This window comes from Chamaea fasciata, unplaced genomic scaffold (genome assembly GCF_029207755.1).
Source record: "Chamaea fasciata isolate MVZ Bird 193981 ecotype frontalis unplaced genomic scaffold, bChaFas1.0.hap1 SCAF_1105, whole genome shotgun sequence".
NCBI classification, from domain to species: domain Eukaryota; kingdom Metazoa; phylum Chordata; class Aves; order Passeriformes; family Sylviidae; genus Chamaea; species Chamaea fasciata.
In genome coordinates this window covers 1-12,500 of record NW_027095190.1, presented here as the reverse complement: position 1 = coordinate 12,500, position 12,500 = coordinate 1, and the positions used below count along the sequence as shown (strand labels likewise).

General features: G+C 46.8%; 2 protein-coding genes and 1 long non-coding RNA gene across 4 annotated transcripts in view; 2 read left to right on the top strand and 1 right to left on the bottom strand.

Moving 5' to 3' along the window:
* Positions 1-677, top strand: part of HOXB6 (homeobox B6) — a 10,903-nt gene extending 10,226 nt beyond the window's left edge. For both annotated transcript variants that reach the window (XM_066174910.1, XM_066174908.1), the window contains one exon: positions 1-677. This exon is cut by the window's left edge and continues 491 nt beyond it. The gene's annotated coding sequence lies outside the window, so the exon portion shown is untranslated.
* A 2,107-nt stretch (positions 678-2,784) lies between these two features.
* On the top strand, positions 2,785-6,285 carry HOXB5 (homeobox B5). Its single transcript, XM_066174907.1, has 2 exons — positions 2,785-3,715; positions 4,825-6,285. The coding sequence occupies exons 1-2, from the start codon at positions 3,163-3,165 to the stop codon at positions 5,070-5,072; spliced, it is 801 nt and encodes a 266-aa protein (XP_066031004.1). The 5' UTR covers positions 2,785-3,162; the 3' UTR covers positions 5,073-6,285.
* Positions 6,286-9,738: 3,453 nt separating this feature from the next.
* LOC136284559 (uncharacterized) lies at positions 9,739-12,191 on the bottom strand. The gene is made up of 2 exons (XR_010719232.1): positions 10,591-12,191; positions 9,739-10,452 (listed from the first exon to the last, which is right to left on the bottom strand). It is a non-coding gene; the product is annotated as an uncharacterized lncRNA (long non-coding RNA).
* Positions 12,192-12,500: the final 309 nt, after the last annotated feature.

The following is a 12,500-nucleotide window of genomic DNA, read 5'->3' as shown; positions in this document are numbered from 1 at the left end:
ACCCTCGGCCACAAAGTTTGGGCCGACAGCGCCCTGAACTCCAATTCCCGATGATTTTGTCCAAAAACAAACAAACAAACAAACAAAACCAGAACGCCCCCCACACACAAAGAAAATCAGGCTTCAAGCTGCGTTTTTGAATTTTTTTTTCCCCTTCCTGCACCTCCCTTTCCCTCCCTCTCCACCCCCTTCTCCCCCATACACGAAATGGAATAATAATAATAATTAATTAATTAAAAAGTGAAGAGATGGAGAGAGAGAAGGAGGGAAAGAAAGGGAAAGAGAAAAAAGGGGGGGAAAAAAAAAGAAAAAAATGAAAAAAAAAAAAAAAAAAGGGGACTCCTAGCCGTGTTTCTACCCTTGGTGTCACTGTTAGTAATCTGCTAACTCTTGTATTTAATGGAAGTGCTGCAATATATGTCATTTGGGGTGTTTATTGTCCTAATTTTGTAAAAATGTTTCATGCACGGTCGATATAAGTTGGGGGTTTCTTTTAAAATTTCACCTTTTTTAATTTTTTTTTATTTTCTCCTTTGGTAAATCAATCAAGCCCTGGGGTTCTTGGTAATTAGTTTTTGGGGTGGGGTGGGGTGGGGGTTGGTGATTTCTTTTTTTTTTTGCCTTTTTTTTTTGTTTTAAAAGGAAAAAAAAAAAGTCTACTGAAAGAACGAGTACTACCTACAAGGCTGCAAAAAAAAAAAAAAAAGTGGAAAAAAAAAAGGCAACAACGACAGAAAGTTCTATTTTATTAATTTTTTTGTACGTGTTGTGTTTTGGAGTTTGTCTTAGGTATGACCATGGAATTCTCTAATAAAAGCCAAGTCTTCGATCTCACCCGCACACCCCCTCCCCTGTCGTTATTAGCGCTGGGTTTGGGGTGATTTTTCCCTTTTCCAGGGGGATTCTTGAGGCGCAGAGCGTTGAAAAGGAGAAATTTTATTTTTTTTTTAATTTTTTTGCTCCCCTCTGGGTGACAATGTCTCCAGAGCTGGCAGGACGAGCAACTCCGAGCGCACGGAAGTTACAGAGGGCAGATAAATCTGATTTTCCCCCTTTTTTATTTTTATTTTTATTTTTGGTCTAATCTCAAATGGAAGCCCTTTCACCGAGAGTTTTTCCTGGCTGACATTTTCTGCCTTTCGCTCCCCTCTCTCTCTCTCTCTCTGTCTCTCTCTCTCTCTTTTCTTTTATTTATTTATTTTTATTGTTACAGTACAAAGAGTTATGACGGAACGCCGTCCCATCTCCATAATAAATCAAGGAAACGGGCAAAACTGCGCTCTCATTTATCCGCCGAAGATACCCAACATTTGCCCAGCATCTTTCAAACATCTGCTCCCTCGCTCCGCGCCCCCGAATCAAAGCGAAATGTGGCAGAAAAAAAAAATTTTAAAATTTCCAGGAGATTTACCCCCTGGAAAAAAAAAAAAATCTCAAAGCCAGAGCGTCCATTTAAACTGGGAAAGGGGGGAAAAAAAAGCGGAAAAATTCTAAATGAAGCTGTTTGGAGAGGGAAGATTTAAATTTTCTCTTGCGAGCGTCGCCAGTGGCTCCTTGGCTTGGCCGGGGACGGGACGGGGAAGGTTTTGTGCTCCTCGCCGAGGAATTTCCTGTGAAAAACCCCAACTTTTCCCTGTTTTTAGGGGGGAATGGAATGAAAGAATGGAAGGAGAGGCATTTTTTTTTTTTAAATCTGCTGGGAGATTCGGGGCCGGAACCGCGGCCGATTTGGGGGAAAAGGCGAGGAGGGAGCAGAGGGATCATCTCGTGCCTCCCATCCCCACCAGAAACCCCTCGGTGGGAACGCGTCCCCCCCGCGCCACGAGCCGCGTTTTAATGTCAGTCACTTTTAAAATCAATTCATGCAGAAGCTTCACAGCTGTAGGACATTTACTATTATTGCCACGCTTTTCATTGCCCGTAATTATTATAATTATATGTCACTTTCAATATGGCGCATAATTCCCAATGAGTTGCAGGCGAGCACATGAAATTCCTAAACTGCCTTGGAAGGAAAAGGAAAAAAAAAAAAAAAAAGAAAAGAAAAAGGAAGGAAAAAAAAACACAGAAAGAAAAGGAGAGAGACAGAGGAAAGAGAAGAAGGAGAGAGGAAAAAAAGAAAAGGAAAGTAATGCCTAAAAAAGCTCAGCTCTTTCCCAACGTTTTCCCCAGTTTCAGAGCGCTTTTGCTCCCCGATATTCCTTGCAGGTCAACAAACGGGAAGGAAAAACCACAAGGCTCAGAGAGGACGTGGAAATGCTCAGGAACAGGAACACCGTAAAAAACAGCGCTGCCAGCCCTTCCCGCGGGCCAGATTTTGCCTCTTTTTTCCTTTCTCCCACCCGTCTTTTCCCCTCCAGGGTGTTTTTTTTTTATTATTTATGTGCCCCCTCCAGAATGAAGGTGCGAGCTCCTGCCTGCCTGCAAGGGAAGCGAAGCCACCTCGACTTTCCTGGCGGAACAAGCGCGGAGAAACCAACCCCCACCCCCCCCAAATCAACCCGCAGCTCTTCATCTCCGCTTTTCCAACTCCGGGACACCCACAGAGGACACCCCAAAACCTCACCCCAAAACTTCTCCACCGCCAACGCCGCAAACCCGAGACTCCTCCACGAGACCCACAGGACGCGCCGCGCCCTCTCCTCGCTCCCACCGCGAGTTGGTTTTATTTTTTTAACCTTTTTTTTTTTCTTTTCCTAAAGAAAAAAAAAAAAGGGGGGGGGGGGAAACCGAGTGGAAGCGAAGTGGGGCTGAAGAGGAAAATTTTGGGGGGGGGGTTGGGCGATGTCACCCCCCCCCAAAAAAATAAAATTAATTGCGGTGCGCCGGCGCGGCCGGCAGGTGGCGCGCTCCGCCCAGGCGGGGGGCGATGGCGGCGGCGGATTTGGGGGCGACTTTGGGCCTAAAACGGCTCCGCGCTCGTCATTATTTGTAACCATAGAGCATGAATTACCTCTTGAGGTCATCACTGAGAATTTACGACTGGTCAACAAAAGCACGTGACGCCCAAACGCACCCCCCACCCTCCCCCCATATTTGGCCGCATACATAGCAAAAACGAAGTACAGTGCGTTGCTATAATTCATTAATACATCATAAATCGTCAAGCACGGGGGTTATAACGACCACGAGCCACAAATCAAGCCCTCCAAAATAACCCAAATGAGCTCTTACTTTGTAAACTCGTTCTCAGGGCGCTACCCAAATGGCCCCGACTATCAGTTACTAAATTATGGGACCGGCAGTTCCATGAACGGTTCTTACAGAGATTCAAGCACCATGCATTCCAGCTCTTATGGCTACAACTACAATGGGATGGACCTTAGCATCAACCGCTCAGCCTCCTCCAGTCACTTTGGGGCTGTGGGCGAGAGCTCCCGCGGTTTCCCTTCTCCAGCTCAGGAGAGCAGGTTTAGACAGGCGTCCAGCTGCTCCTTATCTTCTCCCGACTCCCTGCCCTGCTCCAACAGCGAGAGCCACGGCGGCAAACCCGCCCCGTCCCCCTCCGAGCCGGCTCCTTCTGCCGCCGCCGCCACCAACACAAATTTCACAGAACTAGACGAGACCAGCGCGTCCTCGGGAGCCGACGAGGGCACTCCAATAAGCAGCAGCATCCCCCGAGCGCAGGCAGAGCCCATCGCGACCTCCACGGCAGCGACAGAAGGGCAGGCACCTCAGATATTCCCTTGGATGAGGAAACTTCACATTAGCCATGGTACAGCTACTTCTCTCTCTCTCTCTCTCTCTCTTTTTTTTTTTTTTTTCGCCTCGTCGTTGTTTATTTTTACCGCACACCTCCCCCCCCCCCTTTTCTCTTTTTTTCTCCTGTTTATTTCTGTTTTTTCCCCTCCTTTCCTCCTCTTTTTTTTCCCTCCCCCCCCCCCCCCCCCCAGCCTCACTCCCTTTTTTTTTCCCCTCTCTCTCTCTCTCTCCTTCCTTTTATTCCGCGGAGGCGCTTTGATCAGAATCGCAGCTATTTATTGCTTTTGTATTTCTCGCTCTAAAGCTGCCTCTGGCGCCTGGAAAAGGGGGGGAAAAAAATCTCTGCGTGTGTGTGTGTGTTTGTGGGGGGCCCGATTTTATTTTCATTTCGCTCCCCTCGCCGCCAAACCGGCGCTTTTTAAAAATCCTTATTATTTTTATTAGCACCGTGCTGATGGTGGGAGAAGGTGATTTAAAAACCGAGGCCAGGGGGGTGTTCCTTGGGGTGGGCTGGGGGGTTGCAGAGGGAAGAATTGACCATTAAAATGGCATTATAGGCACAGATGGGGCTCGCAGCCCTGTCCTGCTCTGGTTTCCTGCGTTTATTCCTGACAATCCGCCCTTGACAAACCCCCCGAAAATCGCCGGGAGACACCCGGGAAAAGAAGAGCCACCCCCTCAGACCTCCCTCCCCGCTCCATTCCCGGTTTTCTGCTGGAAGAAAAGAGAGCGGCACCAAACCTGCCGGGAACACCCAGGCGGGAGAGGGGGAAAAAAAAAAAAAAAAAAAAAAAAAAAAAGGGCAGAGATTCCCAGAGCTCTCTTTTTCCCGGTTAAATTATGGATCTCCAGTCGGGAATGTCGGGTCTGAAGGGGCCGAGGGTGGGGGGGATTTACACGTGTGAGGTGGGGGGTGGGAGAAAAAAAACAGGGAGAGGAGGAGGGGGGGATGCTGATATTTGGGGGGGACACCCAATATTTAACCTCGGTTTAAAAAAAAAAATTAAAAGCGCGAAAAACAGCCTTGATTTCCATATATATAAAAAAATATATATATTAAAAAAATAAATAATGGGAGCAGAACGAGCAAACCCAAACCCCGCTGTTGTCCGTGTTATCCAGACATGACTGGACCAGACGGGAAGAGGGCGAGGACAGCGTACACTCGCTACCAGACCCTGGAGTTGGAAAAGGAATTCCACTTCAATAGATATCTCACCCGCAGGAGGAGAATAGAGATCGCTCACGCTCTCTGCCTCTCCGAGCGCCAGATCAAAATCTGGTTCCAGAACCGGCGGATGAAGTGGAAGAAGGATAATAAACTGAAAAGCATGAGCTTGGCCTCGGCGGGCAGCGCCTTTCAGCCCTAAAATCCTCCGGCAGGAATGAGCCGGGGGGGAGGAAAAAAATAAAATATAAAAGATGATGATGATGATGATGATGAAGAAGAGGAGACGGGCGAGAGAGAAAATAAATTAAAAAAAACCAAACAAACAAAAAACAACAAGCAAAGAAAAAAAAAAACCGAATCAAAAAACCAACAAAAAGCCCCCGAGTGAACGATAAAAGAAATAAATAAATGGCCGCAGATCTTTGGTTTCGGAGTACTGTACAGTGAGGCACCTTCTGTTCGGCATGTGGTTGATTTATCCTAAAAAACACCCCAGCTCCTGTTGGTACCGTTATCCCGGGACTGAGCTCGTCTCGTGCTCTCTTTTGGAGGTTGTTGGGGGTTTTTTTTTGTTTTGTTTGTTTGTTTTTTAAAAAAAAAATTAATTAAATTTTATTTCCAGATGCTCCTCCTGCTCTCGTTGTTCTTCTAAATGTCTGTGTCCGTGCTCTCTTGATGCTTTCTGGAAAGCTAGCATGTGTTCTGTGAGCCCTTTGAATGTTATAACTTATTTATAAATCGAGAACAGATACGGTTGTTTGTTTATTTGTTGGGATTTTTTTTCTTTCTTTCTTTTTCCCTCCCCCCCCTCCCCCATTTTTTTCTGACTTTTCTGCTCTTGGGTGAGATCTTCTCTGCCTAAGCGAAAAACTACAAAAAAAAAAAAAATCGGGGGTTCCTGCACTACAGTCGCAGAAAAAAAAAAAAAAGGGTCTTAAAAAAACAAAAATGGAAAAAAAATAGGAAAAAAAAAAAGAAAAAAAAAAAAAAAAGAAGAAGAAAAAAAAGAAGCAGCTCTTGTATCTTTCTGTCTTAAAATTGTCCAGTCTGTGTTTTAGTCCAAACTCCAGGCCGGGATTTCTAATCCCAGCCTAATTCCGAGGCGTACTCTTAGACGTGGGTGAACTTCACTATTAAAAATAATAAAAAATAAATAATAATAATAATCAAGAAAAAGGAAAAATAAAATGTATAAAAGCGGAGACCGACGCTGGAGTGCTCTGATTGTTTGTAAATATTTAGAAATATTTCTGCCGTGAGTAATAGCCGGGTCGTAGTGGGCAGAGTGAATGCGGTGTTCTGTGTAAAAATGGCATCTGTCATGTCTAGCAGCCGGGTAGTTCTTTGCCAAGAAGCTTTTTGTATTTGTTTGTAGCTTTACTCGAAGTCAAATAAACGTTTTTTCCCCCCGACTCACAAAGGCTCCCAGTCGCCTTTTTAATCCACACCCCCGACCCCAAACCCTCCGAAATTCGCAGCCTGGTAAAACCCGCGAGGTGCCTGGCAGCTCTTCAGCCTCTCCTGGCCGCCAGAAAACGCCCCAAAATCCCTCGAAATCCCCCCAAAATCCCGCGTGGGATCCAAACGCGACCGCCCCGCGCTCCGTCACCCCCAAACCCGCACGGATCTACCCCAAAACCCCCTCAGCCAAAGGGGGTTTCGCCTCCTCCAAGTTACAACAACACCGCTCCCGACCCTTTTGGGGGGTTTTATTTTTCTCCCCCTGGGAGGATTCCCCGAAATTCTGCTCGGCCAGAAAGGAAAAAGAAACCACCACCACCAAAAAAAAAAAAAAAAAAAAAATTATTAATAAATCACATTTTAAACGCGAGAGGTACCAAAGCCACGTCCCTGCCCGCGCCAAAGCTGCGCTCTGGAGGATCCCAGAGCCGAGGGTTTGTTCCAGCAGGATCCTAAACCAGACACCTCTGAGCTAAAGCTGAGCTCAGCTGCTCCTGGGCTGCCTTCACCTCTTTAGTCCCTGGCTTAACATGGAAATCGCGGAGCCGCGGAGAGTTTCAACACCAGCACCGAGCGGCAAATTTCGCCACTCGGCTGCCCCGGCTTGGGGGTAAAAAAAAAAATAAAAATAAAATAATCCGGCTAGGCGCGAGAAAAGCTCGGTCTAAAGTCGAGTTTAGCGCGACGCCTCCGCCGCCCTGGACAGCAGCGCTCTGTGCTCGCAGCGAGTAAAGTCGGAGCTTGGAACTTACCAAACTTAATCTCTCCCACTGTTTAGGTACTTCTTAAGTGATTTTGAGAGGGATGTGAAGTGGACTGTCAGATCCCAAACCATTTGCTCGCCTTCCCTTTGGTAATTTTTTTTTTTATGGTCCTTTTCTTGCCTTTTTTTTTTTCTTCCCCTATATATATATATATATTTTTATTTTTTTTTTTGTAACCGATAGCAAACTATACCAAAAAAGTGGGTATGACATTTAGATGTCAAATGGATAGGGGGTTTTATCTCGAAGTTAGATCGTAAAAATCGCCCAGACCTCAGACAGATACCCCTCACTGGCTCTCAAAAGTCACGTGAGGTCCATAAAGTTAGTTTTATGGTTTTGGGGAGTTGACAATGTACAATATATTTCACATTCTCGAGAATGTTAAGTGACACTTTAACTGCTCGCTTTGGCTTGTAAGGGGCAGCGGTGGGTGAGCACTTTTCCAGATGAGGGATAAACCCTCGCAATTCAGGGGGTTTTGGGGTTGGGTTTTTTGGTTTTTTTTTTGCGGGTCCCGGTTTTCAGTGTAGTGGGCCCAGGGACCGCAGTGCTCGAAGTGAGTCCTGAAATATTCTCTGCTTTAAAAAAAAAAACCAACCCAAAAACCCCCCCAAAAAACCCCAAAAAACTAACAACAACAACAACAAAACCCCAAAACCCACCCCAACGGACCAAAAATTTCTGTTTGATGGGGAGCAAAGAGGAGGTGGACTTTCTCTCCGAGCTTTAATTCTGATTTTTAGGAGGTTTCAGCCTGCCCAGAGCTGGGCTGGAGTTGTTTCCACACCAGGCCCGCCAGGGAACTTGGTGTGGAAGAGGGAGGAAAAAAAAAAAAAGGAGGAAAAATGAGTGAAAATTCATTTTCCGAGCCCATGGTGCCCTTGCAGGGGTCGTGGGGACTCCAGGCCAAGTTTGGGGCTGTCCCTGTCCCCTCGGGAGGTGGCTCTGGGAGGGGGGGGTGGTTTGTGCCCGAGGTTATTTTGCATTTCAATCCCCTCCGCTCTGCCTGCGCTCTCACCTTCGCCTTTCAGCCCTTTTCACCTGCTCGCCAAGGAAAAAGCAGCTTTTTAATTCATTTTTTGTCTTTCCCTCCACCTGGGGCTTGCTGCTTTGCTTGTTTGGGGTTTTTTATTATCATTTTTTCCCCCTTTCCCCTCCCCTTTTTTATTTTTTTTCTTTTCTTTTTTTTCCCCCTTTTTTTCCACTTTGGCCTTTTTTTTAGTATCTATTTACCTTTTTTTGGGCCTTTTTATCGCTTTTCCACAGCTTTTTTCCTCCTTTTTTTTTTTTTTCCCTCCCCTCTCTTGGGTTTCCTCTCTCCTCCCTCCCCACCTCCCCGAGCCCAGACATTTAATAGGATCGAGTGTCCTCACATTTCCGCGCTCCGTCCCTGCCATCTGGAGACACTGAATGACCACTCTTGTGTCTCCGGCCCGGCTTGAAGTGCTACAGAAAAATAATCACGGGAGCTGCTGCTTCTGCATCTGGAGCCTCCAAACCCCCCCGAGCCCCACGACTCCCCCCTCCAAAAGGGGAATTTTCCAAGAGAAAATCCGGGAAAAAATAAACAAGCGGAGCTTGGGCTGGGCCGGGGGCTGGGCCGGGCAGGTGGCGCCTGAAAAAATTGGGCAGAAAGGGCCAAAAAAACTGGGGAAACCCCCTAAATTCTAAGTTTGGAGAGGAGTCTGGGAGGTTTTTGGGGTTTTTTTGAGGGAAGTTGTGTTTTAGGAGTTGTCACGTCCGCAAGGGAGGTGGAGGGGACTCCTCGCTCACACCTGACCCGGCTCCTCCCAACCTCCTCCCTCTTTCAAAAATCGAATTCGACTGAAAACGTTCTCTCAGAGCCAAAGCACCGGCTGAGAACTGGGGGAGATTCTAGAATTCACAGCGCCCGCAAACTTTGCTTTTTTCCTTCATCTTTTTTCCTTTTCTTTCTCCCTTTTCTTTACCCTCAGACCACATTTGGTGGACACATGTCCGTCTCTATTTTTATTATTTTTCCCCCCCTCCCCTTTTTTTTTTTTTCCTCCCCCCTTTGGCACACTTTGGAGATTGCTTTTCCTTCCTGGGGCTGTTTTTCCTGTCCTGCTCCGAACATCTTTGCCACCCTCAGCTGAGCTCGGGGCTGGCCTGAGCCGCCTCCGCTCCGCAGATTTGGGACATTTGGGGATCTCTCCCCGAATTGTTTTCAGCGGATAATAAAGATATTTGGGGGGACTTGGTGTTTGAAGGGGGGTTTGGGTCAAAATCGAGGTTTTAGCCCCAAATTTGGGGAGGTTTGGAAGGCGTGGTGGTGTTGGGGTGGGATCAGTGGTGGCCTGCTCATTCCTCATCCTCCTCGTCCCTCCTGGCGAGCAGAAATTGTTTATTTCCTGATCCCAAATCCGAGTTGTTCGGGCAGGGAAAGTCCCTCGGCTTTGGTGTGTGTTTGGGTTGTGCCTGGACCCCCAAAAAATCCCTCGTGTTCCCAAAATTCCTGCGCCTTTCTATCCATAAATTATCCATCCATCCATCCATCCATCCATCCATCCATCCATCCATCCCAGAAATTCAATTTTTTTTTTTTTTTTGGGATATTCCCAGCCAAACTTTCCTTCCAACCCCACTCCCACCACAGGAGCTACAAATAAGATTGGGTTTGTTTTTTTTTTTTCAAATTTTAACCTTTAATCCCATCCTTTCTTATTTGTTGCTGCGGCTAATTCGTGCTGCCGAGAGGGTAAAAAGCAGATTTTTTGGATTCGTCAGTGGGGTTTTCAGCCGTGGGATATTTTTTTTTTCAGTGGGGTTTTTTAGCTATGGGATTCACCAGTGGATTTTTAGCTATGGGATTTCCCAGCGGATGTTTGGCTGTGGGGTTTTTTTAGCCATGGGGTTTCCCAGCGGAGATTTTAGCTGTGGGATTTTTTTTTTTTCAGTGGAGCTTTTCAATGGGGTTTTTAGCTACGGGATTTCCCAGTGGAATTTTAGCTGTTGGGATTTCCCAGTGGGGTTTTTAGCCACGGGATGAGACCCTTTATGGGGTGACAACAGGTCTCATCTCCATCCCGGCTCACAGGGAACTGGAATTTTTACCTCACCTTCCTTCCCACTCATCCCAGGAGTTCTGCTTTCCACCTGCAGCGATTTTTGGGGTGTTTGCAGGGAGTTTTTGTGGGGTGTTTGGCGAGGTTTTTCTTTCTACAAGCTGCGTTTTGAGGGGATTATTGGGGGGGTTTTTTGGTGGGTTTTTTTGTTTTTCATGCACTGCCAAACCTCCCTCTTCCTGCGAGGTGTCATTGTCTCCCGTTTTCCAGCCCTCGAGGGGTCACGGGCTGAGCACGGGCTCGGCACAGGCTTCCCCTCGCTGCCCTTTAAAGGAAAAATTAATTAAAAAAAAATTAAAAAAACCCACCTAAAAAGCCAAACAACAACAACAAAAAAATCCTCTGCCCGTTTCTGGTGCAAAAGGAAACGTGAGGAGAGTAAACAGGAAAGCGCAGCTCTGACCGTGCAGGTAGGCGGGGATTTTTTTTTTTCCCTGGGCATTTTTCATCCTTTCTCCCACTTCCATGGCACACGTCAGGCACGGGACAATCGCTCCTTCCGCAGCTGCAGAGCGCAGGATAAACACAAAGTGCTTCAACCCCCGGCCACAATATCCCGCCGGGGGGGGGAGGGAAATTCTGCCTTTAAAAGCTGTTATTTGTGCGAAGCTTTCCTGCTCCAGGTGAGGAGAGCTCGGGTTTTACTGTTCTCCCAACACTGAGGGCTCAAATTTGAGATTTTGGGGTTTTTTTTGACCCCAAAAATGCCCTCCCCGTGAGCTCACCTGGCTCGCAGCACGTCCCTAATAAAAAAACAAGTCCCATTATAGTAAATCTCCCTTTTGGGGTTTTTTTTTTTCTGCCCTCTTGTCCTGTGTGCTCACCCCGAAGCTTTCCTGCCATAAACAGGGATTTGAAGGGGAAACAAAAAGCCCCGAAATCGTCTCTTTCTCACCCAAAAAGCCCAAGCTCAGGTTGCCCAGCCTGCCAGAGCCCAGATGAGCATCTGGGTTAATTAAAACTCTCATCAAGCTGCCTTCTTATTAGAGGGGGGGTGGGGCTGGGCAGGAAGGGCTCCCCATGCCCAGGGGTGGTGCTGAAAGGTGAAATAAAAAGGTGAAATAAAAAGGTGAAATAAAAAGGTGAAAAATTCGCCCATAAAATTCCAATTTCGGGGTTTATTCAGGAGGAAATGAGGGAGGGACGGGCGGAGGGGGGAATTTGTGAGAGGGTTGCGATGCCGTGCTGAGGCCATCTTGAATGTCATTTATTTATTTTATTTTATTTTTTAAGGTGGTTTTTTTTTGAGCTTTCGTGCGGTTCGGGCCTTTCCTCTCTCTCTCTCTGAGTGAGGTGGAACACCCTATTGAATTTTTTTCTCCCACCCAAAAATTCCACCTCGGCTGACGTTAAACCCCGAAATTTAACCCCAGAGTCAACCCCAAGAAAACCCAACTCCGCCAAGGTAACCCGGCTCCAGACGCGCCTGACGTCTTCTTTCACTCACCCGAAAAGTGATTAAAATCAGCTAAAGGATTTAATTAAGAGAATTAAATGAAAACGAAGGGGCACAAATGAGCCGGGCGAGAAAGAGAGAGGAGAGAGAGGAAAAAAAAAAAAAAAAAAAAAAAGAGAGAGGGAAAAAAAAAAAAAAAAAAGAGCAACACAGCTATTCTAAACGATTAAATCGCCATTTTAACAGTATAATGGGGTTTGCATACTGAACAGCGGAATCGGAGCTCATATCTCATCAATAATTCATAGGCGAGAGGGATCATCCCGAGGTCAGCAGACTTGGCCAGCCCCGGCTGCTGCTCCGGGGAGAGGCCGAGCCTCGGGATCACAACACGACACGGACCCCGGGGCTGCCGGGTCACCTTTTTAAGGAAAACATCAGCTCCGGGCCTCGTTTTTTTTTCTTTTTCTTTTTTTCTTTTTTTTCTTTTTTTTTTTTTTTTTCAATGGACCGAATCTCTCCTCGCCCGCCACTGTTGGGGGGAGGGCTCCGGTCCACCAACAATGTGCTGATTATGCTTTGAGGGATCTCAGGGATCTCCAATTTTATTTACCTCCCCCCCCCCCCCACCTCCTGCTTTTTCCCCCTTTCCTCCTGTTTTTTACCCCCCCCTCCCTTTCTGTTTTTTCCTTGTTTTCCTTCTTGCCTCCCTATTTTCTTCTTTTCCCCCCATTTTTTTCCCTGCTTTTTCCCCTCTCCTCCTTCTTTCCTCCTCTCTTCTTAATTCCCCCCCCCCTTTTCTGCTTTTTCTCCTTTTTTTTTTGCTTTTCCTCCTCTTCCTCCTCCTTTTTTCTCCCCTTCTCCTTCTTTTATCCCCCATTTTTCTGCTTTTTCCCTCTTCCTCCTGCTTTCCTTCC

Bases quoted from the DNA above. Each gene is read 5' to 3' on its own strand.
- HOXB5 (XM_066174907.1), top strand. From the start codon at position 3,163: ATGAGCTCTTACTTTGTAAACTCGTTCTCAGGGCGCTACCCAAATGGC. The intron at 3,716-4,824 runs GTACAGCTACTT...CGTGTTATCCAG, and splicing joins GAAACTTCACATTAGCCATG to ACATGACTGGACCAGACGGG.